At 35.4% G+C, this 27,639-nt stretch overlaps 1 protein-coding gene across 1 annotated transcript in view; it reads left to right on the top strand.

Annotated features, from left to right (window-relative positions):
- Positions 1-27,639, top strand: part of ATM (ATM serine/threonine kinase) — a 54,682-nt gene that overhangs the window by 16,404 nt on the left and 10,639 nt on the right. Inside the window, exons 26-52 of the mRNA XM_083854652.1 lie at positions 535-704; positions 1,059-1,305; positions 1,875-1,993; positions 3,255-3,381; positions 4,074-4,273; positions 5,560-5,734; positions 7,313-7,477; positions 7,729-7,861; positions 9,755-9,850; positions 10,552-10,723; positions 11,122-11,263; positions 11,896-12,072; positions 12,434-12,602; positions 14,133-14,220; positions 14,575-14,730; positions 15,535-15,643; positions 16,416-16,504; positions 16,601-16,703; positions 17,749-17,897; positions 18,939-19,043; positions 19,558-19,677; positions 20,564-20,798; positions 22,153-22,320; positions 24,228-24,347; positions 25,721-25,938; positions 26,384-26,591; positions 27,183-27,296. Coding sequence (XP_083710778.1) covers positions 535-704; positions 1,059-1,305; positions 1,875-1,993; positions 3,255-3,381; positions 4,074-4,273; positions 5,560-5,734; positions 7,313-7,477; positions 7,729-7,861; positions 9,755-9,850; positions 10,552-10,723; positions 11,122-11,263; positions 11,896-12,072; positions 12,434-12,602; positions 14,133-14,220; positions 14,575-14,730; positions 15,535-15,643; positions 16,416-16,504; positions 16,601-16,703; positions 17,749-17,897; positions 18,939-19,043; positions 19,558-19,677; positions 20,564-20,798; positions 22,153-22,320; positions 24,228-24,347; positions 25,721-25,938; positions 26,384-26,591; positions 27,183-27,296 — 4,074 coding nt within the window. The remainder of the gene's footprint in view (positions 1-534; positions 705-1,058; positions 1,306-1,874; positions 1,994-3,254; positions 3,382-4,073; positions 4,274-5,559; positions 5,735-7,312; positions 7,478-7,728; positions 7,862-9,754; positions 9,851-10,551; positions 10,724-11,121; positions 11,264-11,895; positions 12,073-12,433; positions 12,603-14,132; positions 14,221-14,574; positions 14,731-15,534; positions 15,644-16,415; positions 16,505-16,600; positions 16,704-17,748; positions 17,898-18,938; positions 19,044-19,557; positions 19,678-20,563; positions 20,799-22,152; positions 22,321-24,227; positions 24,348-25,720; positions 25,939-26,383; positions 26,592-27,182; positions 27,297-27,639) is intronic.

Raw genomic sequence — 27,639 nt, 5'->3', positions numbered from 1 at the left:
ACAGATCTGAAATACAAATAGACTTTTTATACACTGAATATTGCAGATCTCATTTAAAAAATCATTCTACCCAGTAGAAGCAAGTTTTCTTATGTGGAAAATATGTAAAATAATTGCAGTGTGTTGGAGGGTGGTATGTGTCTTGTGGAATTCTATTTTGAAGTTCACAAGGGTATACTGAAATGATTGCTGTTTATACTTCAGCCTTTCATGCCAGGAATTTTTTAACTGCATGTGTTCCTTTTATCCTTTCTTTCTATTCACTGCTTTCTGGTTTTGCACACAGTCTGTACCCTGCAAAATGGGTACTGGACATCCTTTCTTAACTCATATGGGTTAGTTGTAGTTCCTTGGTTGCACTCTTCTGAGATATGGCAATACAAATTATAAAATAGTTTATGCTAAACAGGGGCTGAGTTACACAAATACTCATTAAAAGGCTGGGGAGTACACTTGGAGGTGTGATACTGTCAGTTTGCCATAATACCATGTACTCTCTATGCTATTTTTGCAATCTTAATTCATGCATTTCAGGTTTTGAAAAAAGTGTCTGACATTTTTGGCTACAAAAGTATAGAAGACTTCATGACATCACATTTGGACTATTTGGTGATGGAGTGGCTGAAAATAAATGACAGTGGATATAGCCTGTCTGCTTTTCCTTATGTTCTTCTGAACTATGCTAGCCTTGAGGAGTTCTACAGGTAGGTTTGCTATATGGTGAAGTATTATTTAGATTTAATGTACAATTATTAAATTATTATCAAATATTGAAAAAATTAATAATATTAAAATATTATCAAATTGCTGAATGTAGTAAGGCATCAGGATTTTGTTGTAAGGTGATGCATTGAGAACTTTTGAAATGTATTCCAGGTATCACATGTATTATATTTATGCAGGTAAGATTTTTTTTGTGTGTGTGTAGCAGTAGCTAAACAGTGATTGTAAATTATATAGTAGTTATACATTAGAGGAATGGTATTTACTATATGATGTGCAAGGTTTTTTTAAAAACTAATTTAAGGACATTTTGGAAATGTATTTACTACATGTAGGTCTTGTTACAAAGTTTTGGTTCCACACCTGGTGATTAGAAGTCAGTTTGAAGATGTCAAATTACTTGCCAACAAGATTGAGAAAGACTGGAGAGAAGTTCTGGCAGACTGTTTTCCGAAGTTACTTGTCAATATCCTCCCATACTTTGCCTATCACAGCCATGGAAAGAGTGAAGTAGCAGAGCAAAGAGAAATGGCTTCTAAAGTCTATGACAAGCTTATGGATGAAAACTGCTTAGGAAAACAGGTATCCATTTAAAATATATAAATTGAGTTCTATGTTGTTTAACAGACCAGAAAGAAACATTTATTTATTATGTAAATAGTTCAAATTTATAGGTGTAAAAGTAGTATTCAAACTATCCAAATTTTTATCCCAAGGATTTCAAGGAGCTATTTATTAGAGACTTTCAGGCAGACAGTTGACTCAAGCATAATTTTTTCGTAATGCACTAAAATTTTTTTTACCATTCATTGTACAACCTCAAGTTTCTCTGTCGTACATCTTTCACATTTTCCTCTTAGAATATTTTCTTAATGCTTTATGGGGAGCCATCTTCTCCAGAGGCAGACTCTGTATTCAGAAATAGTAGTAAAATGAAACTTTTTTTTAATATATACTATAGGAAAACAGATTGTTCTACCTTTGACTGCCATGGAGAAGCTTAACCAGGCTTAATTTATGAATGAATTGTATATCATGGATGATGGAACAAGTAGAGAATCTAGACAAGAAGTAGACTTTCTCAGAAGCCAAAGAAATCATTCGGGCTGAAATGCCTTTTTCTAATGAAAATGCTATTTTTTTTCTTGTAGCAAATGGACAATTTATCCCATAGTAACTTACCAGAGATTGTGGTTGAACTGTTGATGACCTTACATGAACCAGTGGGTACCATGGTTGAAGAAGGGTCTCATCTAAGTAAATATATACGGTATGTACTTGGCAGCTTTTCAAATGCTGAGAGTGTTTGCATAACATTGTGCATTAAAATGTGTCCTTCAGACATAAGAAGAGGTAACCCTGAAGCTGAGAAGCTTTATTGTTACTAGTAAAGATATATCATAGTCATGCCTTCTCAGGTAGTTACTCCCAAGGTCAGGAAGGAGCAGCTCTGTAGTACTGCAGCTAATGGGAGGAATGAGCAGTGGGCAAGGGAGTGCTGTTTCGTGTTGTTGAGCTGGCCTGTTGTGGCACTGGCAGTTGAGATAAGTTCAAATTTAGATGGACTGCCCTCTGTAAGATTGGTCAAGTTTTAGTCTCTAAGTTTAAGCTATTCTTTTAATCATCTTTAATAACTAGAAGTCAGAGAGGTAACGTGAGCTGTTTCTTAGTGGTTCTTGTAGCTCTTTACTTTGGTAAGGAGATCGGTTAAGCAATGCCAAATAAAAAAATTCTTAATTAGTAGAAACAGCCTAGTGCCATAAATATTTTCATGTTTATTGGCTTTTCAGTCTTTGTTGTTGTCCTAAAATATCCGTATTCGCATAATAATTTTATGGATTTTTATGTTCAGATACAAACTTTTTGGAAAAACATTGCGTTTTGTAAAGTTCTTGAAGAAGATACCTTTATTGTAAAACTACTGAGCTGAAAGAATCCAAAGCATTTCTGTGAAAATCTGCCAAAAGATAAATGGCTGAGACTTTAAGAACTCTCTTTAAAGAATATTTTTTCTAGTGAGTTTATTAACAGACTGTGGTGTCTGCTTGTAAACAAAGCTCTTCTTTCCAAGAAGGAGATGGTAAGAATAAGAGTGGTGAAACTTAGATTATTCACTTTTATTCCTGCCATGATGCATTTCTTTTCTTTTTGAGGTCCCAGAAAAATTCACTACCCTGTTTTTCCTCCTGTTTACCAGATTGTTTCCACAATTAAAAAATGCAGATGTGTAATTAGATTTTTGCACTAAGTACCTTAGATGGGACAAATGTGGGAGGTTTTAACAATATGATCTTTCAAAAAAAAGTAAAATAATGTTAAAAAAGTACAGTTGTGAAAGCTCCCACAGAGGAACAACAAGCAGCTACAAAATAAGGTGCATGTCACTTTTCTGGATACTTTTGGTGCTTCTTACTGAAAGTAGAAAATATTTTCTAGGAATTCATGTGTTTATTCATTAAGGCTTACTGTATTAAATACAAGTGGTTTGGCTTTTAAGAAGAAAAATATAAATCTCTCTTTTATTCATTTAGGGAACTGGATCCTGCTCCTAATCCTCCTCATTTTCCATCTTATGTGATTAAGGCAACCTTGGACCATATTAGCAACTGTCATAAAAGCAAATTAAGAAGTATTGTAGCAGTTCTTTCTAAAAACCCTGTAAGTATGTAATAATGATTGTCTTTTTCTGTAGAATGCAAAATTTCATCTTATGGGTACCTTTAACTTAAATTAGACATTTTCATAATTTCTGTGTGAGGAAAAGAAACAACTTTAGGCCCTTTTCTGTTCATTTGCCTTCTGAAATGGAAGATGTCCTAAATTCAGGGACAGAGTTATGTGCATTATATAATTATATTACTTTGTTTATTATTATATGTGTAATATGTCTTATATAAGTGTGTAAATTATGTAATTATGTGCATAATATAATACATATAAAGTAGAGAGTATTATTTTAAAGGGGGGAAATCTGTGTACCAGGCACAGTTTGGAATGTGGCATATTTGTCACATGTCTGATGAATGACCAAATATAATTATTTTGGAACAATTTTAACTAAATACAGCCTACATTTGAAAAACAAAATTTACTTACTTTTACTGACAGTGTAAAATTTTATACTCAGGGATATTTTTACACTTGATTTTCACTTGTTAAAGGCAATTGTGAAGACAGAAAATTATACAGCCTGGAGAATGTGTTTCTCTGTAGGTCTTTTGTTTGTTTAAAACAATAAAAATTATGAAGCTTTTTTGCCCATGTTAGGTTTTAAGTTTTTAAAGTTTTTTCTTGATATCTGAATTGACATTGTGAATAATTTTTGAAATTCATATTTTATTAATTTTTAGGATTCATTCCAGAAAATCCTTCTAGCTCTTTGTAAGCATGCATCAGATACAAAAAACATGTACAAGAAGCACAGAGTTCTTATGATTTATCACTTGTTTGTTAGTCTGTTACTTAAAGAGATCAAAGACAGTTTAGGAGGAGCCTGGGCTTTTGTCCTCCGAGATGTAATTTACACCCTGATTCACCACATCAATAGCAGGTAAACAAAGTAATTATCTCTAGTTCTTCCTGTCTGTACTCTCTTGCTCCTGTTAGCTTATATTCTGATATTTTTAGCAGATGTTAATTAATCTGTAAAATTAATTATAACTTGCTAAAATTAAAAATTAAGTTGCTATTCTTTTATCATTTCAAAATTTAAACATATAACTCTTACTAAAAGATGAAATGTTTTGTGCTAGCCATGTATTTAGATGTTTGCTATACTGCAGGTTTTTTGTCTGTAATAGGCTATCAAATTGTAGAAATAAGCAGTGTTAGGAGATTTTGATGACCAGGTGTTTAGGAATTTAAAGCATATATGAGAAAAATTCAAAATGTGCAGTTAAGTGCAAAGTAAGCACATGTCAAATAAAATCTGCTTATTGAGTTGATAAGGGTGTCGACATTTACATTCTCACCACTAAGTGCTTGTAGCAAAGTGAGAATTGGTACACTTTATCTTAGCTTGCCTTCAGGTGAGGAAACTAGTCCTTCATCAGGTTCAAATTTAAGTAGGATTCTTGTATTTTACATAAGAAGACTACAGATATTTTCTTACTTGAGCTTTAACTTTGGGTTTCCCAGGCATTTATTAGCCTAAATATCTCTGATTTTATGTATCAATTGATTCCTTGGCTGGTTTGAAGCATTTCATACCCTGAGATGTTGAAGAGTTGTGTGGATTTTATAGTGAATGCCGTTGTTATGGCATTATTATTGTTATGTTGAACACTGAACTTGGGCAGTGGCTGCTGATGCACTGGAGAGCAATGCTTCCTTTCAGAGAGACCTCAGAATTCAGCTCAACAAAACCCTAAGAACCTGATCTGAATTTGAAGCTGACCCTGCTTCAGGGAGGAAACTGGACTAGATTATCTCCCAGTGTCCTTTATAAGCTAATTTTTTTAAACTAATGGTCATTTTAGATAGAGGAGGATTCAGAGAGCATATTTTCCATTTTATTCTGCTTTTGTCAAGATTGTCCTGACAAGTAATAATCTAAAACTCTTTTGGATTTTTTTTTTTTTGGTATACATATATATATTTTTAACAAGATTTTATTCCATTTCCTAAAGTGATGAGTCAAACTCACTGTTTCAGTTTGTCTGTCTCCTGAGCTAAGTCTTTAGCGCTGATTCACTGACTTGATCCATTTTAAAGTCTTGAATCAATTCGTCCTGGATTTCTTTTCCTTTTCCCTTGATGTATAAAATGTTTATACTTGAAACAGTGACAATTTGTGACAGTGACAAATCTTTAATTTCACTTTGTTTCCTCTGACAGAGCCGTCACAGTCCGAGACATTTCCACACGCAGCTTCTCACTCTGCTGTGATCTCCTGCATCACGTGTGCCACACAGCAATTACGTGTTGCAGTGATGCTCTGGAGACCCACCTGCATGTGATTGTAGGAACCCTGATACCTCTTGCCATGGACCAGTCTCAGATTCAGGAGCAGGTGGGTTTGTGATGCTGCTTATTCCATACCTGTTAGATTTCCAGTTCATGTTAACTGTTCTTAAGACTCTGTCTATACTCATTTTCAGTTTTTCTTCTTATGCTTTGGGGATTTATATTAAAACTATTATTTTGGATGTAATACTATGCCTTTAATAAATACAATTTCACTTTTGGTACTACTGTTTTGCCAAATAGCATATCAATTTAGCTAAGCAACTCCTCAAAAAACTCTATGGATGATTTAATGGGAAATATGATGAAGATCTTTGGTACAAGAAGTTGTCTAAAGGACAAAGAGGAAATGTGTGCAGAGAATAGATTTCAGTAGCACATAGGCCTTAAAAAGGAAACAAAGCAGTTTCTGTTGTGTGACAAGTATTGTCTCCCCTCTGGTGTTGCTTTTTATGTGTTTTCTGCTGGGGGTGAAAATATAAGAGGATTCAGAGACTTACAATTAGTAGCTGTAGGAGACAAGAGTGTGCCTGTTGCACTTCAGTCCTCTCGTTGCCTTCTGGCTTAATCTGATCCCATTGTGCCACAGGCATCTGCACATTTGCACTGTAGCCCTACTCTGTCCTCCTCCTTGTACTTCCAGGGCTGTGCTGACCCAGCTGAAAATAACCTGGCAATCTTGTTTCACAGCTTTGTGATTGTGGTCAGATTTACAATATGTCTGTGTAAACAGTTGCCATGCACTTCTGCAAAGGCCAGGTGTCAGAGTATCCCTGGTGAGGAACAAAGTGGGGAGGACAGAAATTTCTCTGAATTGGAACTGATGTCAAATGTGAAAGCTTGTCATATCATAATCCTGCAGGGGTCTTACACCACCCTCTAGTGATCACTTTCCATTTTCTTCTTTTCTAATTTTTTATTCTAGCATTGAATGGTGGCTAGCTGATAATTTTGATAATTTTCAGGTAAATACAGGCCTTATAATTAAGATTTAAAACACCTCAAAATCTAAATGATAAGATTGTCATTGTTAATGAATGGTAAGTGCTTGGTCTGAATATCCAGTTGCATTGACTTTTAGGTAAAGCATAAAAGCAGTGTTTTTCCAAAGAAATTGTGGTACCTCTTTGACATTTGTTCAAGTTGTAGATAATGTTGTTATACAAATTCTGCCAGAGGTCAGTGATTTGGGTAGTAAGGTATGATATATAGGCATTTGTCTAAATTTCAAATTACCAGCACTTTAGTGAGAGCAGTAAAAACCTAATAGCACCAGAACTGCTTGGGTGCAGTGTGTTGTTAAATCATTGTAAATATCATAGAGATTATACTGGCCAGCATTTGAAATCAGTTTCATCAAAAGACAGAACAAAACTGCAGGCTGGGATAATAAAAGCTTTGATTTCTGTTTGGGAGGAGGAAGAGCAAAAATGCGCCGCTATTTTAGAATATATCTGTGATTTCCCCAAGCCTTTAAACATCTTACAGCTTTTAACAGTGTAAATAAGTTGTCTTACCAGTTTAATGAAACTTAAAGAAATACAATCTTTATAACCTGAATAAGAAATACAGCTCAAAAATGTTCCTCTGTCTGTTTTGGTTTTCATTTACTTTTTATGTTCAGGTCCTGTGCTTGTTGAAGTACCTGGTGATAGACAATAAGGATAATGAAAGTCTGTACCAAGCAATCAAGTGCTTAGATCCTTTTCCTGAATACCTAGCTTTTAAAGATTTGCGAGCAACTCAGCAGAAAATCAAATACAGTAAAGGACCATATTCTCTTTTGGAGGTAATTACATTTTCAAGTACATCTCATGGCATAGTGGTTTTTGTAATGCAAACTTTCCACAGAAGGAAAATTATCTTACTATAGTTTAATTGAGACATACGGATTCTTTTTATTGCCAGTTTCAGCCACAGAGATGCTTCTAGGTCTCCATTTTTACTTTGCATCCACATTGTGATCTTGCTGAGAGCCACTTCTTTACCTGAAGCCTCTATCTGTATGCTATATGTGCTTAATGCAGTGTTGTTTTGCAGGAAATCAATCACTTTCTCTCGGTTGGGGTTTGTGATTCACTGCCCTTAACACGGCTTGAAGGACTGTACGATTTACACAAAAAGTTGGAACAATATAAAGATCAGATGAAGGATCTCCTGAAAGTTATCCAGGGTACTGATACCTGATTATGTGTTTTATTTCTTGTCTACCTGGTTTTTTGTGTTTAGTGATGTACCCTATTCTAATTTGACATTAAATGTTTTATTTTTGTCTTGATTTTTGTATGTTTAACAATGTAATCATATTAAAATTTGACACGCAGAGTGAATTGACATTTATGATTCATGCAACATCAAAAATATCTTTAGCAAAGTACATTATAAATAAATAGATTAGGTGTTACATGGCAGAGAGGATAAAATACCCTTCAAGCTTTGGACTTTGGGCATATATAATTGTGAGTGACCAGGATAATGTAGAAGTGTATTGATTTATGGTTGCTTAATGTGTTTTCTTGTATATGAATCTCCATACTATTTTAAATGAAATGAAGTTTCAATTTATTAAGGTATGTTAGAAAGTAAAACTCTCCAAATAAATAGCAGGTTTTTGTTTAGTTGAATTTTGACACGTCAGGATTGTGTTTCAGCCCTCAGTCCAGACTCAATTCCTTCCTATTTGGTTTTCAGATAATTGTGGCAGACCATTTCACTTTTCTTCTCTACACTAAGTCTTCATCAGCTTGTGTGCATGACAGGAAGATAAAAAAAGATGATGTGATTAATTGTAAACAAGTACAAAGTAAAATTTGGATAAGAATTGTAATGTTGTAAGGCCACGGTGAAAGTGCCTTTGGCCCCAACATCCTGTGTATCATTTACAATTTTACAAATCACTGTCTTTGAACAGAGTTAGTGAAAGGGCAACAAACTTGTGTGCAACAACTTCCATCGGAGGAGAGCCTTGTGAGGTTGGAAAAGAGATTGCATAGAAATAGAGCTGTATGAAACAGTGAATGGAAAGATGAAGCATAGTAGGGAATACTTACCACTTTTATCACAGTACAAGAACAGATTAAATAATCTGGGAGCAGCTATACAAGAAAAAACCTGTAATTTCTTCGAAATATATTCACCATGGCACTTACTACTACTTATGGAGATTAACAAGATAACTGACCTTAAAAGGAGTTGGACATACTTTATTGAAGGTGTGCTCAGGCAAACCTGAGAAGTACTTTCTCTTGCTTTGCTGGAAATGGGCTGGCAAGCTTGATGGGCCTATTGCCTTGCTTTTGCCTTATAATAAAATTCTGTTAAGCACTTACAAACATATTATTCTATGTATTCATTTTTCTAAAGATGTCAACAAACATAGTCTGACTCCAGGTTTGTACTCCAATCAGTACTTTTTATTAAAGGAATGTTTTCTTCGATTTTCTTTCTTCCTTACACTGGTAAATCATCATATTTTTTCCTAGACCATTTTATTTGGAATGTTTATTTTAAAAAAAGACATCAGGCAGGAAGCAAATATGTAAGGAAATACCCATCTTTAGAGTTTATAATTTGGCAAAGTTAGTTTGCCAACTGAAAGCTAAACAAATTCTTAGAAATTCCTGGCAGAAAGCCTAATTTTGAGGTATTCCTTGGGTTCAGATTTACAACAGAATGATGACATTAGCTTAAGGGCTGTTAGTAGAGCCACATAGTACGACTTCACTATTGCAAATAGCACTCTTACACCAACTTATGCTAATACTTCATGTATTTGATTCATTTATTTATTTATTTTTACATTGAAACACTGAAAATACTAGCATAGGTTCATTCTAGTCTGGGGGATTCTTTGTCTTATTCAAATGCACAGACATTTTTCCAAGCCATGATGAATAAGAAAATCAATTATTTGGTTGATGTACTGTTTAATACCATCTTGCTTCAACATTAATAATGCATATTGACATTTGTAGGTAAAAGACACTTAAGCAATGTTTTCTTCTAATACCTTCACATTATGAATACAGTGACATGCTTGGCATCTGTTTTTCTTTCTGAATGTTAGAAAAGCCAGAAGATTCTGTGGTAGTGAAACTGGTGGTGAGCTTGCTGCAGCTGTCCAAGATGGCAGTCAACCACACAGGAGAAAAAGCAGTGCTGGGTAAGTTAATTAGTCCCACAGGCAAATTAGGGCTGTCATTGCAAACACCAGGCTGAAACTGTGGTTATTCTCAGTGTTACTTCCCACTGTGCTTCCCACTTCAACACATCTGCAGAGTATGAAGGAAAGAGCAGGGAAATAGTTTCTTTCTTTCTGATGAACGCTTAAAATCCCTTGTTAAATATTATTTTCAAGGTCACTTTTGTTTTGCTTTTTCTTTTTTCAGTAGTTGTGTGTTTTAATAAAATATTTTGTCTGGAAAGCAAATGAGAGACACATTGATAGACATTTTTATATAAAATGTAGATAAATTCTTACTGAGTTTGCTGTCTACCATTTGGGCTCACACAGGCTACTGTTCGTATTTACCATACCCTTTAGGGATGGAAAATGAGTGATTCTCACCTCTTCCATTTGCCAGTTTCTGGCAGAAACAAACATAAAATACGTATCTGATACAAGCTGGGAAATCCAGAGCCAAAGGCACTCCTAGAATATTGAATTAAAAAGCATAACTGTAATATTTGAGTCTTAAGCTGCAAAATTTGTTCACGTGTAGTTTTAATCGTAAAGCTCATTAAGTGATTATCAATGTTTACTGCTTTTTACCCCAAAACACTCTCAGTTTTAAAAGTAGGGTGAGACCTTGTTTTACTGTGCATAGGACTACAGAAAGACTATAAAATGACATGTATTTGCAGAGGCTGTTGGAAGTTGCTTGGGAGAAATAGGCCCCATGGATTTCTCCACCACAGCTCTTCAGCGTGCTGAAAATGCACTGGATTCTAGAGCAGCAGATTTATTTGAAGATAGAAAACTTCAGTGTGTCTTCATAATGTTAGTTCAAATAAACACTGCTTTAACAGATAATTGGTGAGTATGCTTATTTATTTAGTTAAGTCATAAGCAAAAGAGGAGGCATTAAGTTCTACGTTGTTCAGATCACCTCAGAGTAACTCTCTGAAAGTGCTAGAAAGGTTGGACCTGTTAGTGTCCAACCATGTGCCTCTCCAAGGCTCAGATTATTTACCCAGTCAGTCTTAGATGTTTCCTAGAAATTCTGTAGTGGGATGCAAGCCAGACAGTCCCTTCTGTGCTGTAGAGGATAGCACTGCTGTGGAGTGAATACTCAGGATTTGTTTTATACTAAAATATGCAATGGCACCATAGATTGTAGAATTATTTATCTTGTGTACTTAGAAGTGTGATTTTGAAAATCAAAAACCTGAATGAAATTAACAATAACAATGTTGTGTATATTCTTTTTTCAGTATTGATGTTAGAGCTGCTGCTGTTTCCTGTTTAAAAAACATACTAGCCACCAAGTCTGGCAATGAATTTTGGGAAGTTTATAAAAATAAAGCTGATCCCATGTTAATCTATCTACAGCCTTTCAGAACATCTAAGAGAAAGGTACTTTTGATACACCTTATATACATGGCATATGAAGTAGAGAAAAAAGGAATATTTATCTTTTTTAAAAAATTAATTTGAAAATATATTTAAGGTAGGCTTTCATAAATGCCAGATTTGGCATCAATATAATTGCAAATCTGATTGCTTTTGTCTGCTTCTTCTTTCTGTTTTATCAGTTGCAGCTTTCCCTTCATGGAGGAAATTACTAATTTGACATTAGAAAGCTGTATGCTCACATTTAGACAGACAATTTTTGGTTACTTAATCAATAATGTAATACATGCTTTCTCAGGATTCCAGTACTATTTGATGCAAAAAATGGTGGAAAAATAAGGCAGAAAAAAGTGCATAATGAACCATAAGTCAGATATTTCCTAATTTTCAGTCTTTTTATTTGTAAATTAAATGTGATGCCCAATATCACCTTATTGATGTTACCAGAAAAATTTTATTTTCAATACCTTCAGATTTCCTTGGAAAATTTTAAATTTGCATGAACAAAGTTGATATTGTTAATCAACTGAAGGACCAGTAATAGTTCATATATTTTAATGTGTGCTTTGCAGTATGGCTTTTTAAAATGCCGTAGAATTTTTTTGATATTTGCAATATGTATATTTTCCTTGTAGTTTCCTGTAGTATCTGCTAATGATAAAGAGACTGCTTTAGAAAGATTGGATGACACAAACCTGTGGATTCCTCTGGGGGAAAGTCATGAGACCTGGATCAAGCACCTAACTAGTTCAATACTGGACAGTGGAGGTGTGAAAAACGAGGTTCTCCAGTTAATGAAGCCACTGTGTGAGGTGAGCTAAATCATACATTCATACATGTCTGTGTGCTGTGGTGCACAAAAAATATGATTACTCATCTTGATAGTAAGTAGTAATTTCTGCTATTAAATGATTCAAGGCCTTTGTGATCATGTATTGCAGGTACTCATAAAATATACTCTCAAAATACAGGGTTTGAGACATAACTGCGAACATAGGTGAACTTCATATGGCTGCTTTAAGTGAATGCCAGCATAGCCCTGTTGAGTGGTTTGCGTGTTCTTTCTCAAGCATTACATGTTTGTTTAGGCAATTGTGAGCTTGGTTATAACCTGAGAAAGACAACCAAAAAGCATTTCTTTCTTAGCAGCTGCTGTGCTTTATTGTTTTCTAGGTGAAAACAGACTTGTGTCTAACTTTGCTGCCATACCTGATTCACGATATTCTTCTTCATGACTCAGATGAATCTCGAAGAAATCTTTTGTCACTTCATATCCAGAAGTTTTTTACAGCCTGTTGCAAATTTGCCTCATCTAATTGGTCTACTCCAAATTCTGATTCAGGTAATGCCATAATATTTTTGTTTCAGCTAAAAGAGGGATTCTAGTTGTGAAAAAACTATCTTCTGGTATTAAATGTATGATATACACTTGTAAGCAGGCAGGATTTAGAAGCTTCTTCCCAACTGATCTTTTTCAATGGAAATACCAGTAATTTTGAAGCTGTTCACTGGCAGCATCCAAGAAGTATCTTCTGTCTAACTTCTTTTTCTATTCATAACTGGATAATGTTTAGTACTTGCTGAATTTTGATGTTATCCAATGTCAAGTGCTGCAAGACTGAGTCATGGATTGGCAGTTAAATTCCACTCTTACTTAAACATGAGCAAGGGATACTTACTGAGGAAATAAGTGCAAAAAAAAAACCCCAAACCAAACAAAACACAAAAAACAAAACAAACAAAAAAACCTCCAGAAAAATAAACATAGAGAAGCTTTAGATGGAGTTCTCCAGATGAAAAACTGACCTGGTAAGAGGAAAAAAACCCAAAACCAAACATGAAGAGGCACATTGTACTAGTGAAGAGCTCATTGTAGTAGTGATTGTTTACAGATAAACTGGAGATGGTTAAACTGGAGAGCAAAGATATGTTAATTCCAAAGTTTGAGTCATAGAGTATCAGTATTTGACTCAAAAATTTTAATTAACTTGTTTGAAAGAGCAGTTTCTTCAAGTAGAAACTGTTGCCCAGTGAAAAGCAGGAGAAAGCTCTTCCTAGAAAACCTAAATAAATTTCATTCCAATCCATCAGAATCCAAACTTCAAAAAACCAAGCAGTTAGACATGGGAGAGTTAAATGCTTCTGAACAGGTTTATTTGTTTATTGAAACACACAAAATGCCCAGATACTTTTTTTAAATGTCTTTTGCTTTCTTTAGGGGAAATTGCTACTTCTGCATCTTGTACTACTACTGTAATGTAGTAGTGATCAAACCTTTGCTTGTGTGCTCCCTATTTCTTGCTTCCTGCAATTGATAATTCAAAAATGACCAGAGCAAAGAAGTTATTAACTCAGTCACTAGAACATAACCTGTAGCCATCTGATTTTTATTTTAATTCAAAAGCAATATGTGGAAACATAGGCTTTTTGAAAGTATGTGCCTATGTGTGGAAGGTAGGGGGGTCTGTGTCACCATACACACTCTAAAATCTGAAGTAAAGTAGTTTAATAAGAAGTATTTCTGTGACATTGGAATAATTTATATGGTGGAAGCCTAATGGGAGAGGTCTGTTACAGAGTTTTTTACAATGATGTTAGTTAATTTCTGAAATCTGTAAGAAAAAATAGAATCCATAAACTAATATTACAAAGATAATTTCATAAAATTGTGGTATAAACTACTATGATGTTAATAACATCATGTAAGGAGAAGAAATACTTTTTGTGACAAACTATTAATTTAATTTTGGAAATGAAATTCAAGGAAGTTTTTAGTTATTTTCTTGACTGCAAAATAGACCTTTTTATTTTGTAAATGGATATATTATGACAAAGGTTCATGATATTCTTTCCTTTGAAATATACATCCCAGACCAAGAAACCCATAATTTTAGAAGTTTGGATAAAGTATCTCGACGAGCCATGCTTGCTGTTGTTGATTACTTGAGAAGACAAAAGAGGTGAGTTCAAGCTTTTCTTAATGTTGCTTTAATTTAATTGTGACTGTCCAAAGATCTGTTGATGCTCTAGATTAAAGAAAAAGAACAAGGTAGAGAACATGCTGGTTAAAAGAAAAGATACAGTAGTGACCTTGCATGTGTTGCAGAAGTGATATGGCTACCCTTAAAGGGTTCTAACTATGCTGAAGGAGTTTTCTAAAAGCCTTTTTTCTGATAAACTTCTTGTGGTATGGGTTTTCCAGGGGCTAAGATAAAGTTAGTCTTTGGAAAGCTTTATAGTTAATACTGGATTTATTTTGTCTCATACTAGAGAAAAGATCTGTTACAGCAGTAATAAAGTCTTTATTTAATCAGATCTGTTTCAGGTACAGTTTTTGATGACAGCTTCTGGCTAGATCTGAATTATCTGGAGGTTGCTATAGCAGCACAGTCTTGTGCTGCTCACTTCACAGCCTTGCTCTACGCAGAAATCTACGCAGACAAGTTTAACAGGGACAAGCAGCAAGAAAGGTAGGAGGAATGCTCCTTCCTGACATTTCTGGTTCAATGGATCATGTTCTTTGAGTCCCAGCAATGTTTTGGTTTTAGTTGTATGAAAAGTCAAGGAAGCTTTAAAAATATTCCATAGGTGTGTGTATGGACATGAAAAATATTTCCAGTCTTTGAATGTGATCCAAGCCTCAAAATAGTGTCATGTTGACTTGTAATCAGAAACTTTTGTTAGTACTGTTGGTTGAATTACAGCCAGAAGTTAATCAAGAGGAGAAAGAAAATCCCAGAATGATGACCAGAACTGTGTGAATAGAGCTAAATGATCCTTATAGAGCTAAATGATCCGTATAGGAGCTTTCTTCCATAATAGACAATTATCTTTGTTTTCTAGTCTAGCAAGATCAAAATATGGAACTAGTTTAGGTTTTGTGACAAACCACTGTAAGATAGTGAAAATATAACAGAAGTTTGGTTGTAAGCACATACATTAACTAATTGCTTTTATTCTTTCACAGAGGAAAGAACACTTCAGGCATTCACAAAAGCAATTTCATTTAATGAAAGATTAGAAATTACAAGGTGTGGGGAAGGGGGGTGATCTCTAAAAGAAACTACCTTGATGTTAAAATCCCTTGATGCTGATATTCCCAGCTCAACTGATCACTTCCTCATTCTGATGGAGAGCCATACTGAATAACCTGGGGATATGACAGTCTTGCATTTATTGTTTGTGTCCGTTATTTCTTGAGTGTTGTCTCAGAAGTTCTTTAGTTCTCTCTATGAAACTTCATTTAACTTCACTGGTTTTAACATTTCTTTTAGATCTTCTTTTAAAGCAGCTAGGAGTTTGACATTTGAAGAGGAAAGTCAAAGAACACCTATTACTACTTTGAATGAAAAAAGTAAAGAAGAAACTGGCATAAGTTTACAGGTACTTGTGTGTGCTTCCTAATCTGAATGCAAGCCTTCTCATGTAATTGCAATTAACAGTGGGTTTCATCTGAGCTGAAGATAGATCTAGTAGAATTCAAAAAATATGTTTTAAAATTTTCCTCATACTTAAATTCAAAGTGAACTCAGTGGCCTTCCAAACAAGTTAAATTGAGTATTTATTCACCTGAAACGCTAACTAGCAAGTTTTAAATAACACCAAAGCAGACTTAGTTTCCTGAAAGAACTGACTTCAGTGTGGTAGCCAGCCAAATATTTTTCAGTTTGTTTTATCACAGATGTATGTTCATTAAAAATTAGCAAGTGATGTAGAAGTTGTAGTTATCAAAACCGAAGTAGTATTATGTCCCTCAAGTTTATTTGAGATATCAAATCTGATCCAGTAGCCTTGTCTAAGTTACTTCTTTCCATAGTTCATTATTTCAGAACTGTGCTTGTGTAATTTTTAAGATGCCTTGCTTAGCTGGTGTATCTGATGCTCATTCAGTACTTTGGCCTTTTGCTTTCAACTAGCCCACTTAAGGCCCAGTTCTAGATCTTTTAAAAATAAATTAGTATTGGAAATAGGCCTGAAGGGTTTGGCTGGACTGCATAACTTTTTTTTGCCTATCATGATAGCAGGCTCAGATACTACATAAAGGAAAATTAGGCAGTGATGCTACCTGTAAAAACATTTATAAACTGATATATGTAAAACTAACCTAAACTGGTTCCAAAAAAAGTAATTCTTAGTTTTGTGGTGCATGTTCTAGGACCTTCTCATGGACATCTATAGAAGCATTGGAGAACCTGACAGTCTTTATGGTTGTGGTGGAGGAAGAATGTTACAGCCATTAGCACGGTATGATTCACTCATGTTCTTATGTTCTCTAAAAGCATTGCTTTCATTTACTAGTAAGGAATTTAAATTGAAAACTTCTTTTTTCACTTACAACAGGATAAGAACATATGAGCATGAAGCAGTGTGGGGGAAAGCCCTTGTAACATATGACCTCGAGACAAGCCTCCCTCCATCTACTCGCCAGGCAGGAATAATAGAGGTAATATTATTTTATAAGAGGAAATAAGTGTAAGAAGTGATATTCATCATATTGAGTCATTTGTAGTGAGTCCAAAATTGCTTTAGGGCTGAAAGTGATCTCTTTGTTCATTAAGTCTGGCCTGTTGTCATAGGCATCCAAACTGTGTAATATAAGACAACTCAGTATTTGTTCTGAAAACATTAAGGTTCTTAGTCTTTTTGCCACCCATCCATAATCCCCATCATGGGTAATGAATTTTGCAAAATATTTAAAAATAAGTATATTCAATATTATTCCAGATTTTGGCCAGCTCATAAAATGACAGGATATAGAAAGTAATGTAATTGGTTATTTTTGCTATCTCATTCTTTAAACCTCTCCATTATGAAACCATGGTTTTTCTGATACAGTAGATAAAAAAAATTGATGTTATTTTGAACCCTTAAAATGTGTTCCCTTTTTAGCCTAAAAATGTTTATACCAGTCCTATAATAATGTAGCACAGATGCATATGTGTTTCCCCTCTTGTAATTTTCCTATGGTACTTTTAATTTTTTACCACAAATTATTTAGTATCACTGTTAAAATTCCATTGTGTTTGTCCTTCATAGTGGCTCGACATGTAATCTGATTAATTGGTCACAATTATAAAGACATTTTGGCCTTCAAACAGATAGGAGTTATAGGAAATCTTTTCAAATCTTCATCAGGCGAAACAGTTCATTAAGATGTAAAATTCATTTTGATTTACCACCCAGAAATGATGGCTTGGAGAAATGTGAGCTGATAGTTAATTTGAAGTACAGTGTGAAAATTAATTTCAAAGAATGCCAGCCACAGTAGTAATGAAACCATTTTCCTGGAGTTGCAGATATCAATAGCGTGATTGGTAATCCTATTAAAAAGTTTTCATCTTATGTAGTGTAGAGTTTAGAAACAGTTATGGTCCTGTCTTTCCTGCAAAGGGTTCCTTGTTTCCAAAAGTAAAACAGAGCCCTTAAATAATACCAGTTCAGTTTAATAAAGAAGGAAAATCAATTTTGAGTAATTTTCTTAATTCTAGGCTTTGCAGAATTTTGGGCTTTCCCACACCCTTTCCATGTACTTAAAAGGGCTGGAACATGAAAACACTGAGTGGTGTGCAGAACTCCAGGAAATACGCTACCAGGCAGCATGGAGGAATATGCAGTGGACCCACATCTCTTCTGTCAAGTAAACCACCTTATCTTCTTACTAATTCTTTAAGCGAAAGGCAGTGGGGTCAGATCCAAGCAAAAAAATACAAGATTAGAATATAGTTTCTGTGAAGCAGGTGACCTAATTTATCTTAATCATTGAGTTGAAAAGTAGTGTTTCTCACTTAGACTTGTCTGGTTTGAATGCACATCACTTTTTGTTTTCCTGGGAAACTGTACACAGGTGATTCTTCTTTTTGATTGTTCATAACTCTAAACTGAAATTTTCCTTTTTTAAATCATATAGTAGCTGTATGTTAATTACAAAAGAGGGATAGATAGCTTTTAGTATCTAGTTTATAAGAAAATAGGGAAAATATTACTCAGTAAGCCACGAGAGGTTATCAAGTCCTGGATAAGCAAACACCAGGATTGATTCATGGCTACTCTGTCATAAGAAGTAATGTCCTGGAGAGAGAATACTGCTGGATGCCTGGCAGCAGTTACTTGATATGACTGACCAGGATCTACTGTGAACTCTGTCCTCCCTTGGTACAGCTGCATCATGGCACATCATTGTTTAGGAGGAATGCACAATACACTCACTATGTTTTGGCAAAAGCAAAACAAAAAAGTCACATGATGGGATCTTCAGTAACTCCTTCTACATCAATTTTTAGTAGTCAGGAGAATTTTTCTCATAAGGCTCTTACAGCAGGATGGGGAACATACTCTGTATGTGCTCGTTCTCTTCTCCTGCGTGGCCTTTAGATCATTGTTTAGACACACCTGGAGAACTTCACCTGTTGAAGGGCATATGCCATGCCATGATCAGAACAAACTTCATATAAATGAACTAGAACAAGATTGAAGATTCAAGAACAGCTTGAATTTATAGACACTAAATTAATTTAAAATGTGAAGCACTGCATGATTGTTTTTATCATGCAAAACAGCAGCCTATCCAACTGCAGAAAATGTACGACTAAAAATATTTCTCACAAAGATAAAATTGTCTTCTTTATAGAGAAATATGGTTTTCATTTTATTCTATGTTAACTTTTGTTTTATTTGTTAGAGATGAAGCAGGAAGTCCAGGGTACCATGAATCATTGTATGATGCTCTTCAGTCTTTACGAGAGAAGGAATTCTCTGCTTTCCATGACAGCCTTAAAGATGCCAGGTAACAAATTGTATGCAAATACTATGATATTAAGAGAGAGAGATGGAGGCAATATGTGTGTTTGTAGTCACAGGTTATGTATGAAGGACTATCAGGGGGTTTTATGGGCTCAAATAAAGACTCATGCATAGAATAAAAACTACTTACAGACTGCAGCTCTAAGTTTTTGAACTTCAGCTTGTCATCTGTGCATATGTAGTTTGTGTGCTAATTGAAGATACATTTCCTGTACACACCCCTTACTTTGCGGACCTCTAAAGTGAATTCCAGTGCTGAGTGCTCTTCTTTAGCTGAGCTATCACATAGATTTTGGAGTTTCTGTGTGCTTACTGGGTTTTCATTTACTGACAAACTTAATTTTTTTTTTAATTTTAATGATAATACAAAGTAACTTTAGACTGAAGAGTTTTGCTGTTTAAATTCTGTTCACTGTATGGAAATTATGCTATGGATATTTGGAATTACTTGCAGATACTAAATAAAAATAATCTACTTTTTTCTGTTAAATCCACAGAGTGAATGAAGTAGAAGAACTGTGCAAGGGCAGTCTTGAGTCTGTTTATTCATTATATCCAACCCTTTGCAGACTACAGCTAATTGGAGAGTTGGAAAATGCAGGTCTGCTGTTCTCCAGGTGATTTCTTAAGATTGTTTCACACCACTTCCTCAGTTTTCAGGATTTTTAATAATCAAGCACAGCACAAAACTTAAAATGATGTCAACAGATTTATTCATAAACATCTCAAACTTCACACTGAAAATTACAAGGATTTTAGCTTCAGTACATGAAGACAATTTTAGATTCTATTTATTTCCAGACTAGCTTAATTTGCAGTCTAGTTTGAGTTATTTGATATCATTCCAATAAAATGTTTTAAATAATTGTTTTCTTTCCTTTATATTGAGTTCCCTCATACTCCAAGGTAGCAGTCTTGTCTCATAACTTCTGCTTTACTCAAGTAACTAAGTCCTCCTCTACTAGTTTGTTTTCTAAAAATGTTTTCCATTTCCATATTGACATTCATAGCTTTACTGAAAGCTGTTTCAGTTTGAATAATTTTCTTCATGGACTTCTATTACCATCAATATTCTTCCTAAATTCTTAAGATTGCTTTTTAATCACAGGAAGGTATTTATCTCTGTTAGTGGTATTAACAGTGAATTTTCTCTGCTATAGTTCTGTCAGTTCAGTAGCCAATAGTCACTGGACAGTCTTTTCAGCAGCCCTATGTTTGAGTGTGATTCACTTTGCTGATGGACCTTTAACACAAGTTTTTGATGCTTAATCAAGAATTTTTACAGAGGAGTAGTTCACCTGAGTGGTGTTGTACTTCATGTTTGTTGAAGTTGGAAGGCTTCCAGATTAGTCTCTATATGGTAACCATTGTAGGGTTTTATGACTATTTCTTGCAGTATAGATTTTGAAGTTTCTCAGCAGTTTACTTTTTACTCATCTTGCATTTCACTGGTAGTTAGTGAGAGTTAATATCAAGTCTTTTTTCTTTTGGGAACAATTGCAGATCTGTTACTACTCAGCAACTGAATGATGTTTATTTGAAATGGCAGAGACAGTCCCAGCTTCTCAAGGACAGTGACTTCCATTTCCAGGAACCTGTCATGGCTCTGCGCACTGTAATTTTGGAAATCTTGCTTGAAAAGGAGAGTGAAAATACCAAAAGAGAGTGTATTAAAGACCTCCTGACCAAACATCTAGTGGAGCTCTCCAGATTGGCAAGAACTGCTAAAAATACTCAGGTAACAAATTTCAGGAAAGATCAGGAACAGACATTTTGTTATTTTTTAGTTTATAAAAGAACTTCATTTTTTAACAGTACTAATGATTAACTGTACTTTAAGTTTGTTCAATAAATCAATTAATCTGAGAATTAAAAGATGTAGACTTTATTATTAAATTATATTTATGGGCATGTTTTTTGCAATTTTGTTCATAAGTATAGGACACTGAATGAGGTAGATAATACAAAAATGACGTTTTTAGTGAAGAATGCTCTTCTAGCTCTGTTTCTCATTTTGGTGCAGTTTTACATATCCAGCTTTCACTTGCATCATATGTTGTAGTGTTCCAGAGTAAAACTGCAGGGATGACTTCATTGCATCTTTGTGTTTAGTATTGTCTTCAAAGTTTCATACTCTCAAAACACCATTGCACTGTGGTAAATCTCCTTCTGTGAATGACTTACCGGGATTTGCAGTATCACTGGTTTTTTCAGTTGCTGATGCATTTAAGGTCCAGAGTCAGACTTGGCTTGTTCTTGGTGGTGCATCTGGATGAGTAACTCCACAAGAATTTATAGGGTAACAATATCCTCCAAGGACCTCTGCAGAAAATAGTTCCAGCTAAACGCAGAACCTAGAAAGGTGTTTAACACTTTACATATGTGAAACTAAATTAAACTTTGTTCAGGAAGGTTCTAACTCTTTTTATGAATAACAATGAAATCAGCAGAACAGCTTCTTTGATTTCATGAATTTGCAGAGGCACTTTACTCAGTGCCTCTGAAGCTGTTTGGGAGAATGATTTCAGATATTTTTGTCTTGTGCCTGCCCAGCCACCAGCACCATGGCAGTGAGTGTCCTATAAGAGCCTCAGGTTTGTTAAAAACATTGTTTGCTCCTTGTGGTGTCATAGTGATACTAAGTAGTGAGGATGCTACTCTACCATGTGTGTGAAGGTGTAGGCATGCAAAAGTATTCATGTGTAGTGGTGTCATTTTTAAAATTATTTTTCTGTGGTCTGTAATAATGTATGTAATGCATGTATAATGTTATAATAATTACTAAACTATAAATCCATTAATTCAGTAGGTACTGATTATAGAATTTCTCTACCTCCAATTTAAAATGTTAAACATACTTTATTTTAGAGTTTGTGAGGTTTGATTCCAGTCCATTTTTGTTGCAAATCAGGATTCTCTGTAAATACATAGAAAAATAATTTCATATTTTTGCTGCAAATAAATCCTTAGCATTGGATGGGCAGACTATGCTGCACAAATAGAGAGAATGGAGACAGTCTAAAAACAGAACTTGCCGTGAGATACAGATATTTTACTTGATGAATTGTTCATGATTATTTTTTCAATTTCAGCTTCCAGAAAGAGCTATGTTTCAAATTAAACAACACAATCCAAATGGAAATGGAGTTTCTGAATGGCAACTTGAAGAAGCTCAGATTTTCTGGGCTAAAAAGGAAGAGAGTCTTGCACTGAATATACTTAAAACAATGATAAAAAAATTAGATACAGATTGGTTTCAGGTATGTGTTGCATAATGTATAAATTTACGAGAATTAAATTATTTAAGATCCTAATTCCACTTTCAGAAGTTTTCCCGTAGAAGAAAATTAAAAGCCCATCTGCAGTATTAAATACTAAATCTGGTTCATACTCTCAAAATATCTGAAAGTAAAAAAAACTATGTTAGCAAACCTTGTTAGAGATTTTCAAAGTGAGTCTGTAAGATTGGTAAATGTAAGAATTCATTTTTCATTGTCCAACACTAAACCATGTCCCTAAGCACCACATGTACATGTCCTTCGAATCCCTTTTGAATGGGGATAGTGACTCCAGCACTTCCTTGGGCAGCCTGTTCCAATGCTTGACAATCCTTTTAGTGATTACTATCCAATCTAAACCTCCCCTGGTGCAATTTGAGCCCATTTCCTCTTGTTCTACTGCTTGTAGCCTCAGAGAACAGACCAGCCCCCACCTGACTACCTCCTGCTTTCAGGCAGTTACAGAGAGTGATGAGGTTCCCCTGAGCCTCCTTTTCTCCAGGCTAAACACCCCCAGCTCCCTCAGCTGCTCCTCACAGCACTTGTGCTCCAGACCCTTCCCCAGCTCCGCTGCCCTTCTCTGGACACGCTCCAGCCCCTCAATGTCTTTACTGCAGGGAGGGGCCCAAAACTGAGCACAGGATTTGAGGTGTGGCTTCAGCAGTGCCCAGGACAGGGGGACGGTCACTGCCCTGGTCCTGCTGGCCACACCATGGCTGATCCAGGCCAGGATGCCATCGGCCTTCTTGGCCACCTGGGCACACCCTGGATCATGTTCAGCTGCTGCTGACCAGCACCCCCAGGACCTTTTCTGTTTGGCAGTTTTCCAGACACTGCCTGGGGTTGTTGTGACCTGGCACTTACCTTGTTGAACATCATACAGTTGGCCTTGGCCCATCAATCCAGCCTTTACAGATCCCTCAGGATGATGTTTGTTATAACATGGTCTACAAATACTTGACTAGAACTTATTTTTGTGTACCACTGTGGTAAAAATGCCTTTATGTCCATACCTGTACATTTACCTGTGATGGCATTCTTTGAGAATTTCTGGAGGATAAGACATTGGGTTTAAATTCATGTACGTTCTTAGGGATTATCACACTTCAGAAAAGCTGGATTATTTTGGGCCAAGTTCTCTAAATATAACAGGGCAAAATCAAGAGTTGCTGCTCTTTTGATTTTTGTAATCTCTCCATGAATCAGTTGATGAGGCCCTCTAAAAATTTTGTCCATTCTTACACTTATCTTGTCCATGTAAGGAGAATCTGTGTTTTCACAGCTGATGATGTTCACATACATCATTTCACAGTCAGTGTTGCCATCTTGGTCACATGGTCTTTATTACGTAGCCTATATTAGAAGTAGTTTGAAAACTTATTCTGCTCTGCAGTTAAAGCTGAACATCCAGCCTGGAGAAAACTCCTTTGGAAACCTGCTCCGTCATCTTCTCAAAACACTTTTAATCAAGTTTCCATGTAGAATCTGTCTGAAGAATTTGATGATCACACATGGTTCCTAACTGTTACCTATGGAATTGTCTGTGATACTGCACACCAAATGGGGATATTTAAAAATATAATTCTGAAAACATGCTGTGAATTTTTTAAGTTTTTATTACATTTTGTCACTGGTTTATTCTGCTTTTGATTGTTCAAACTATCAGGTATTTTAAAATGTGTACTCTCCTTTTACCTTACATAGAATGTGAATGTGTTTTAAGGTTATTGACTGCTGTAGATGTGGATGGATATGTAATAGGCCTCAGTGATTGAATTCTATTCAGGGTTTAAAAGCTTTAGAAATTTTCTACCTCGTATGTAAAAAATGCTTTTTTCTTTGATGTCTCCCTCTCTAATTTTTTTTCCCCAAAACTTGCTTTTTCAAAGGTCGAGAATGATCCTCACTTGAAATTGATGTATACAGAGTGCCTGAGGCTTTGTGGAACTTGGTTAGCAGAAACGTGCTTGGAAAACCCTACAGTCATCATGCAGAAATACTTAGAAAAGGTGCATCCAGTCTTTGAAATGTACAATCTTTGAGATAGTGCTGTGTTAAAATACAGCATTAAAATGTCAAGTAGATTTTTCTTTATTTTTCTGTATTGAAAATATGGTTTCTTATGTAAATATTATGATTTCACATTGTATTGTGTAACACTGTTATCTTGTTAAATGTTCAGAATATGGCTTTGTAGAAATCACAGTGAAACATCTTTTATTGGCTTAGAGGTGCAGTGATTACAACTACTAGTCTAGTTTCCCTTTCCTGTTCCCTATCCCTCTTCCTTCTCAGGACAGATTATTCACTCAGCAGCCTTTTAGTATCGTAGTCTCTCAGGCTGCTTTAGCCATTGTATTTCACAGGACCACAGAACCAGTTAGGTTGGAAAACACCTCTGAGATTGAGTCCAACCTGTCACCCAACACCACCGTGTCAACCCGACCCTGGCACTGAGTGCCACGTCCAGTCTTTCTTTAAACTCCGTCATGGAGGGTGACTCCAACACCTCCCTGGAATGGGCAGCCCATTCCAGTGTCTGATTACCCTTTCTGTGAAGAAATTCTTCCTAATGTCCAACCTGAGTTTCCCCCTTAAGGTTATGTCCTCTTGTCCTACCACTTGCTACCTGGGAGAAGAGCCTGACCCCCCACCTGGCTACAACCTCCTTTCAGGGAGTTGTAGACAGTGATAGGGTCACCCCTGAGATGCTGCAACATCTTGTTCTAGTCTTTCAAAGTACTGTAATTTTTTTGTTTTAAACTCCTAGCCAGTAGTAGAAATGTTAGTATTAATATTTGTTCACTCTGCATTTCTTTATTTAGTGCTAATTTGTGAAACTCAACATAGTTGCTTTTCTCTGTTGCTATCTATATGCTTTCTTCACTCTGATGATTTGAATTTATGATTTCCATATATAATTTCCTTTACTTTTTGGATTGTCTTCCATTTTTTTCTCACCATCTTGTGATACAAGGCTGTAAGACTATTTTAAAACTTCATGCCTCAATACTGTAAAAGATGAGCATGGAAAATTCCTGCATTAAAGCTATTAAACAGCTATTAAAGCTATTTTTACAGGGTAATCTTTTTTACTGTTTGCACCAAATCGTTTCTCAAAGATTAAATTCACTTAGGAGAAAAATACTCAGCCTGTTATATTTATTTTGTATCCATATTTATTCCATCACAGGCAATATTAAATAATCTATTCAAGCAGATGACCCTGCCTGAGCAGGGAGGGAGTTGAACAAGATGAGCTCCCCATGTCCCTTCCAGCCTCAACCATTCTGTTTTTCTGTGATAAGAGAGTTTGCTCAAGTGTTATGCAATACTATTTATCTAATTATTGGTCTTACCATTATTGTAATTTCTCCTTTAGGCTGTGGAAATTGCTGCAAGCAACAGTGGAGACAGCAGTGATGAGCTGAAGAAAGGAAAGATGAAGGCTTTCCTCTCCTTGGCTCGTTTCTCTGATAATCAGTACCAGCGAATTGAGAATTACATGAAATCCTCAGAGTTTGAAAATAAGCAGGCATTGCTGAAGAAGGCCAAGGAGGAGGTCGGTCTCATGAAGGAGCGTAGAGTTCAGGCCAACAGGTGGGTGAGCATTCAGATGGAGACTGGATACCATGGAGCTGTCACAGGCTCCAGCCCTTCTCTCTGGACAACAGGTGCAGCATTCTAGTAGAATTAAATTTAATAAAGAATTCTTAAGGATTTAGTAAGAGCAACTGCAAGTGAACTTCAGCTGCTGGAAACGGAAGCCTTTATACAAATGATCTGTACTGGATATTCACATTTATACCGATATTGAGATTAAATCAAGAAGATGGGAAGTTCACTTAGAGCATTGGGTCTGTGTGCACATACAGCAAGGGAGTAACTCCCACAATACAGTTCCTTTGTTGTTTATTTCACTGTGCTTGTACATAGAGAACAACTTAAAAAAAGTTAAATTAGTAAGTGAGAGACCTAGGGAGGGCCTTGCTGTAAGTTCATTAAGAAATAATTTGTTGTTTAAACATGACATCTGTTCACATAGATACACAGTGAAGGTTCAGCGAGAACTTGAGCTGGATGTAGGGGCAATACAAGCCCTGACTGAGGATCGTAAGCGCTTCCTGTGTAAAGCAGTGGAGAACTACATCAGCTGTTTACTAAGTGGAGAAGAACATGATATGTGGATATTCCGACTCTGTTCCCTGTGGCTTGAAAATTCTGGAGTTGATAGAGTCAATGAAATGATGAAGGTATATGTTTGCTCCATTTTTCTCCTAATGCTTTGACAAATAAATATCCATCTTTCTTCTCTTTCTCTGTGTTTCTAGAAGATTAATTATGCAGCTCTTTAACTTTTCCTGAAAACTTGCTTTTCTCAGTTGTCATTGCTTATCAATTAGTTTTTCATCAGTGAGACCTGTAGTTCTCAATGCATTTTAATTTAACTTTAATTAGCATTTTAATTTGACAAGTCTGTATGATTAAACATATCTCATGATTGTTTACTTGTTCTTCACATACCTTGGAATCTACTCATCTTCAACATCCTTAGGTACATTATTCTTGTTTATATTATATATATATTATATATACATTCAGATGAAAAGCCATAAAAGGTAGAATAGAAAATAGTACTCCTATGGAGGACTTGGAACATGTAGGAGACATGAGCCAAGATGATATGATATTCAGTGAGTTGCTGTTTGATCACACAGCCATGATAATTCTTAATCTAAAAAATATATACATTATTATTATTATTATTATTATTATTATTATTATTATTGCAGGTTTTGTGAGGTACTTAGTACAGCTCTCTAACTGAGTTTTCTCTCCTACAGGAAAATGCCCAGAAGATCCCTTCATACAAGTTCTTGCCTCTGATGTACCAGCTGGCTGCTCGCATGGGAACTAAGATGATGGGTGGTTTAGGATTTCACGAAATTTTGAATAATGTAATTTTTGCCCTTCTTATCTAAAGATATCTTGATTGGCTTGGTAGTGCCTGCTTCTAAACAATATCCACCTTCCTCTGAGCAGTTACAGCTAAACAAATTATGTAGTTGATAAGGGTGTACTAAAAATGAGTGATGCCAGATCAGTAGGGTGGGGGAATAGGATTGGGGACTTCTTTCATTGTTACCTAATTGATTTTCTTGCATTATAAGAGTAGTCTTATGCAGCTATAGAAATATACTTCCAATGTTTTTTTTTCAGTTTTGGAAATACTGTCTAAGCATTACCTTGTATTTCATATTAGGAACCTTAGATGTTAAAAAGAAATAATAATGTTAATTA

This window comes from Zosterops lateralis (genome assembly GCF_965231275.1).
Source record: "Zosterops lateralis genome assembly, chromosome: 2".
Taxonomy (NCBI): Eukaryota; Metazoa; Chordata; class Aves; order Passeriformes; family Zosteropidae; genus Zosterops; species Zosterops lateralis.
Note: the sequence above shows the minus strand (reverse complement) of the source record. Positions and strands in the feature narration are given on the sequence as shown.